The 6,909-nt window shown below is 37.4% G+C and overlaps 1 protein-coding gene across 1 annotated transcript in view; it reads left to right on the forward strand.

Moving 5' to 3' along the window:
• The window catches only part of HMCN1 (hemicentin 1), a 208,539-nt gene that overhangs the window by 89,871 nt on the left and 111,759 nt on the right, over positions 1-6,909 (forward strand). Inside the window, exons 17-20 of the mRNA XM_010580732.1 lie at positions 366-464; positions 1,935-2,062; positions 4,087-4,231; positions 6,306-6,418. Coding sequence (XP_010579034.1) covers positions 366-464; positions 1,935-2,062; positions 4,087-4,231; positions 6,306-6,418 — 485 coding nt within the window. The remainder of the gene's footprint in view (positions 1-365; positions 465-1,934; positions 2,063-4,086; positions 4,232-6,305; positions 6,419-6,909) is intronic.

Genomic DNA, 6,909 nt, shown 5'->3' on the forward strand with positions numbered 1-6,909 from the left:
GTTCACATACAGACACACACTGCTGTATGTAGCAAGTAACATTGCATAGTTAATGCACTACATGATAGCATATGTACATGTAGGTATATAGTGTACTACTATATATTATTTATACACATTAGTATATACTAAAGTATATGCAATAAAGTGATGAAAATTATCATATATGTATGTATATAATGCTTTTTTTTACTCAAGTGCTCATATAGTCATTGCTTCTGTACTTGGTGACAGATGGAAAGGAATGATCTGACCAAAACTGAATATTTGAAACTGAAAGATAAAAGGATAGGGTATCCATGTATTGCAAACTTTTCAATATCATTTCAGATGCTGCAATCAGATCTCTTTTTTTCCCCCTCTAGATTTGTGGGTCAGTGATGAAGGAACTTATATCTGTGAAGCTGAGAACCAATTTGGAAGGATTCAGTCACGGCCAGCTACGATCACAGTAACTGGACTGGGTAAGACTGATTAATGTCAGCGACAACAGTGAAAGGGAACACTGGCACGTTTCAATACCTGGAGTACACTGGACGACATGATAGTTGGTGGTGTTTGTACAACAAAAAGAATGTCTGTGGGTTATGTACCTACATGGTGACGTATCTACATGCTATATTTACACATATGTAATCATCCACAAAAACTGAATCAGAAGACATTTGCATGGAATATTGTAATGGATTTCTAACCTGCAAAATTCACCGAACATTGTCTTCTGACTGGCTACATTAATTTGAATTAGTTCCATCTACACTTTATAGCACAGCCTTTAAAAAAGTGATTTATCCTGTCTTCTGTTTCTTATTTCTAAGTAAATTTATTAAGGAATGAAAAATCACCATAATAATGAATGCTAATGATGGGATTTCTACCATTTAATTCATCTTAAAAAGAAAAAAAAAAAAAAAGGCAGCAATGAACTTGCTTACGTCAGTGTTTTGATGTAACTGGGAAGGAATTTTAGTGATTTGAGAAGACAGTAAATGTCTAGCTTTGACAATAGCTGTGCTGTTAAGGAGTTGTTTATTACCTCAGTTGGACAATTGAAATAAAAGGAAAAATAATGCTATGGAATGTATACATCTGTGGGAGGATAAGAATGGAGTCCATCTGCCATCAAAGAAACCATTTGTTAACTTAGAATATGTAGTGGGAATCTGTAGTGCTAGCAGTATTTGATAGACATGTTTTTACTGATTTTAAAAGTGTTATTTAATACCCAGTACTTGAAATTAATTTACCAAGCATGTGCCCAGGGGTGCTTCCTGTTGGGTCTTTACAAAGCATGCAGAATTTTCTGCTGTGTTGTTGACCTCTCTTCTAATCCTTTAAAAATTTTATGCCCAAAAGAAATTACCACTTATTTTTTGTCCTCTCCAAATCTGCTGCTTTTGGTCTTTGGTGTTTTGCCTAAGTAAGGAAAAATAATATATCAGCTTGGTAACAGGGGAACATGAGTTTTTAGGGAAATGCTGGAGTGGATCCAATTTCAGATGGACAACGTCTTCCATTTGTTGGCATTCCTTAGTCTTAGGATCATTGTACGTGTATTCTTCCAGCTTCCTTTCTCTTCTATGCTACCCCACCCCTTCATTTGTTTCTTTCTTTTTTTCCTGCCTGCATCGTTGACATTTCAGATAGCAGAATCCTATCTAGTATTTTTTGTTGTAAAATTATGTTGGAACTCTCATGCTGTTTGTTGATGGCAATTTTTTTCTTGCCCCTTTTTTTCTTTCTACTTAAATTGTATAGTTTTTATTGTAGGAAATGTTTCTTGCTCTGTATTTCTATAGTACTTTGCACAAGGAGACCTTTGTCTGATGCTGCTGCAAGTAGCGTTAGTGACAAAAATAATAATAAATTGTAATACTTTACATGAATATATAAAAACTCCTAATAATTTATTCTAATTCTTTCTTTTGTTCAAGTTACACCTCTGATTGGAGTAAGTCCAGCCACAGCTAATGTAATTGAGGGGCAGCAGCTTACTTTGCCGTGTGTACTGCTTGCTGGAAACCCCATTCCAGACCGGAGGTGGATTAAAAACAGTATGGTGGTAAGACTGTGTTGCTTCCTGTAAGATTTATTGGCAGAGAAAATCTATGATTGACATTTCAAGCCACGATAACAACTTGGTTTAATTTACAAAAGTTGATGTACAAATATACTGATAGATTTTATGCTTAGAAGTAAAGATGCTTCACGAGATTGGACTGGCTCGCTGGAAACAAGGATCCAATGTCATCAAGGTGAATTACAGCACATAACCACCACTCAACAGGAGCTGCTGCCGCCTCAGGAGAAGCCAGTTATCTGTATCTGTAAGACAGTAGCTGTTTCTGAGTTTCTGCCAGTGCTGTCATTCAGAGTACAGTCATTCCCCTGAGAAGTGATTGTTTATTACCGTTCAAAATATGAAAGTGGAAGTGTGCATCCTGACGGTTATGCCTCACTGATCACTGCCGTGCTAGGAAATTTCTAACTCTGAAACATAGATGAGGGAATAGGAGATGGTAGTGGGGGATGTGAAGGTTTAGAAAAGAACTTGAAACCAAAGTATTTGTGAATTGTTCTTTTATCTTCTATTTTACTTACTTTCAAAGCAGTTTTATGCATTCTTGTTAGCTCTTGGATTTCAGCCTTGGGCTCTGAATATAGGAATGCTGGTGAAATATACCTACCAGAATGACAAAAGTGCTGGAATTTAAACCCTGGTAACTGAAAAGCATTTATTTTTCCCCATTTTTTAAAAATAAAGATAACAGAAAATTTCTGTAGATTTAGGATTTTTTTAATATCATGACTTTTACTGTTGCTGATGGGATGAGATGAATGTCAGTATCCCTGTACTGTATACTCCTTTCCTAGTGGTCCACTGCTCAGAGCATGAAAGAGTATGTTTTCTTTCCCTCTTGGGAGCATGCTGTTGCCAATTTATAACTCCTGCAGACAGAAAGGTGGTGTAGACACCGCACCGAGCTTAGTTGTCTGAGTGAAGTTTCATTTCTTTAGTAGTAGCAAAATTACTGACTTTAACATCCTTATGAAGCTGTGCTTTTTATCTTGCTTGCTAATTTCTCCCTAAAGCCATTTCTACACAGCTGTAATTAAAAAATAATAGCAAAATGTTTTATTTATTGTCACCAAGCAGAACCCTGCCTGGCACTACCTGACCCTTCGCTTGCTAGTTTTCTGCTCAATTTTTTTTATCACTGAGAATCATTGGCCTTTTCTTTAGACTGTGTAAGTGCAAGTAGCACAAGCTGTAACTTCTGTGAGAAATACTGGCAGGATCCTCCTTGTTGAGTTGCTAATTCCTCAGTATAGTAGTTCTAGTTTCCTGTAATTGTAAGCTCATGGCAAAAGCTACACTCCAAGGAAAGTGAGTGTTGGAGTAAGTTATATTTAGAGAAGAATGCAGCTTTTTCTGAGCATGGCATGACTGGAACAATTTTGCATTCTAACAACCTTTCTGTAAGGCAAGTCTATGTTGCAGAGCTCATGGATTTTTTTTAATGTTGCTACAGGGTATATAACTTTTAAAAAATTACTCTTTGGTGAAAGTTAAAACTTCTCTTATCTTTCACAATGGTATGCTTCAGAGCTGATCTCTTCTACTTGATAGATATGGCACGTTTGAAGTTTTTGATAACTGTAAAAAAAAAAGGAACTATTTGTGGAAGAAGAACAAGTCATTGCACTCATCAAGAGCTGATCTATGATCAAATTTGGTTACTGGAATAACATAAAAAAATGCAGTAAAATAATTCAGCTAAATTTGGTTTTGCTTCAATGCATGATTATAAGCATGAGTGGCAGTTCTATATGTGCTGCAGCAGAGCAGAGTTGCTGTTGCAGATCTTAATCTCACTCCAGCAGTAAATACAAGGTGATACAAAATTCTTATTTAAAATTAGCTTTTTATGAAAGATGGAAAGTAGGAAAAGCTCTAGTAAAATTCTTCAGGAACATATAATTTTTAAGAATATGAAACAGTCAAGTAAAGCCATGCTGCATCCCAAAGTAAACATTACCAATGAGTATTTTCTTCAGTAAAACATTACATCGCTCTTTTGGCAGCTGGTTCCCAATCCCTACATTAATGTTCGCAGTGATGGAAGCCTGCACCTTGAAAGAGTTCGGCTGCAGGATGGTGGTGATTATACCTGCATGGCAAGTAGTGTTGCTGGGACAAGCAACAAAACTACTACTGTTAATGTGTATGGTAAGGAACACTGTCTTGTTGCTTTTGAATGCAAGATGAGAGTGCATTTCCTACTAACAGCAGCTTTCACTAGAGCTTTTTTGTTACAGTTATACTAATTTCTCAGATTTCCTCTTTTGTCATGATGTTACTTTGTAAAGTAACATGCTGGGAAATTGGATCCACTGCACAGGAAAGAACTGAGCGATTGAGACTGTTTCTAAAATAAAACAAAAATAACACCATTTTGTGATGGTAAAGGATCCTTATTGTTAAACATCTACAAAGGTTGGGCTGTGCAGTCTTCATCTCTAGCTTTATTAAAAAAACAGATGCAAGTGGAAATCTACTGGAAAACCATGAAAAGTGCTGTCTGGGGTTTCATAATTGGTATAAGGAAGCACAACTCATGGGAGAATTAGAATTCAAATGAATTATTAGTTTGGCAAAATGTGTTTGGGTTTTTTTGTGTCGTGTTCCCCCCCCCCTTTTTTTTTTCTTTAATTAAAACATACCAAAAATTACACTGACAGCAAGACAAAGTGTTAGCATTGTGGTAACCCATCTGTATTCAGCTGAAGATGCTTGTATTAAGTCTGTGTGGGGTCACAACCACTTCATGGTTTACAGCCTGAAATTTTCTCACATGTTAAATTAATCATGGGAGATTTATTTTAAGCTTCACTGAAGATGCTGGAACATCCTTTTATGTTAGGAATAGCTGTTATTTTTTAACACAGGCAAGTACTCAGTGTCTGATTAGGTCTTTGTCGTGGTTTAACCCCAGCCAGCAACTAAGCACCACGCAGCCGCTCACTCACTCCCCCCCCATCCAGTGGGATGGGGGAGAAGATCGGGAAAAGAAGTAAAACTCGTGGGTTGAGATAAGAACGGTTTAATAGAACAGAAAAGAAGAAACTAATAATGATAATGATAACACTAATAAAATGACAACAGTAGTAATAAAAGGATTGGAATGTACAAATGATGCGCAGGGCAATTTCTCACCACCCGCTGACTGACACCCAGCCAGTCCCCGAGTGGCGATTCCCTGCCCCCCCCACTTCCCAGTTCCTAAACAAGACGGGGCGTCCAATGGTATGGAATACACTGTTGGCCAGTTTGGGCCAGGTGCCCTGGCTGGGCACGAGAAGCTGAAAAATCCTTGACTCTAGTCTAAACACTACTGAGCAACAACTGAAAACATCAGTGTTATCAACATTCTTCACATACTGAACTCAAAACATAGCACTGTACCAGCTACTAGGAAGACAGTTAACTCTATCCCAGCTGAAACCAGGACAGTCTTCCATGTCAACACTAGTTTCTGGCATATTTCAGAACTTGAGAACAGAAAGGAGTATATTTGTATGTTTTTGGAAAGAACTAGTTTTTGGTATTTAGCCTTAAATCTGATCTTTTTTTCTGTTGTTAATTCAAAACCAGCTCAGTTAAGTAGGGGATCTGGGGTTGTTTTTATCTCTTGTTATTGATTTTGTGAACTGATCTGGTATTTTTATGCAAGTTCATCAAGACTGACTGCAGTCAGTTCCTGCAGAAACCATCACTGCAGTTAGCACAACTTTGTAGTTTTTATAACAAAGACTAAATGAGCTTGGAGTGTGATCAGTTCTTCACTCTCATATCTGCTCTGTTCAAAATGTTGTCCATCGATGGAAATTGATTCAGCACCAATCTTGTGAAAGGTGCTGTATAGGTTGAATCATGTACAGTACTGTTTCAGTAAGCCTAAAATGTTGTCAGAGGATATTGTGACAAAGCCTTTCTGAAATGATTGCAATCAGCTATGTGAAATACCTACAGCTAGTTTGAAACTATACGTACCTAATCCAATGACCAACCTATAGCTGACATGCTTTGATATGAACAGGTATTTATTCTGTTATGAAAGACTGGAGAGTGGAGAGCAAAGTGGCTGGTCATTGTCAACATTAGGATTCAGAGAACAGGCTGAAAATGCCCAAACCCTGCTGCCTGTATGAAGTAGTAATTGAATATAAGGATTTTATTGTAAGAGTTGTGCCATGGTTTGAAATGTCTCCTGCATGTGTTTAATATTTGCATTTATTTTTAGTTCTGCCTGTTATTCAGCATGGACAGCAGATATTCAGCACCATTGAAGGAACCCCAGTAACATTACCATGCAAAGCAAGTGGAGTTCCTAAGCCATCTATTGTCTGGTCCAAGGTAATTTCTCATCTTTGAGCTGTTCATGGTGAAAGATGAATTGAATGCATCATTTAGTTGTCATAAAAACTATATGCAAGAAACATGGCCAAAAGCATCAGTTGTGAGGGACCTGCAAATCTCTATTTATTCATATCTGCTTTTGTTTCTTGGAGCAGTGCTTTCTGGCCATGGTCCAGCCATAGATCAACGTTCTATTCTTTAGAAGGGCTTTGGTTATCACTGTGTTTTTGTTTTTAACACTTTAGAAATTGTTCATGTTCCTGTTGTGAATTGATAATTTGAGATTAGGCAACCTGCCACAGATTGACAGTTCATTTTTGTTTTGGAGCCTTACTTTAAGATGAATTTTTCCTCTGAGGTGTGTCTAATAGTGGCATTCTGGGGTTAATGTTCTGTCACTTTTCAATCATGTCCTTGACAAGGTGTCTACTGAGGAGGACCTCAAGCTTTTGGAGAATTTGTCTGAAAGTCAGGCTCCCCGCCCCCCC

Source organism: Haliaeetus leucocephalus, unplaced genomic scaffold, assembly GCF_000737465.1.
Source record: "Haliaeetus leucocephalus isolate CR32 unplaced genomic scaffold, Haliaeetus_leucocephalus-4.0 Scaffold730, whole genome shotgun sequence".
Lineage (NCBI taxonomy): Eukaryota > Metazoa > Chordata > Aves > Accipitriformes > Accipitridae > Haliaeetus > Haliaeetus leucocephalus.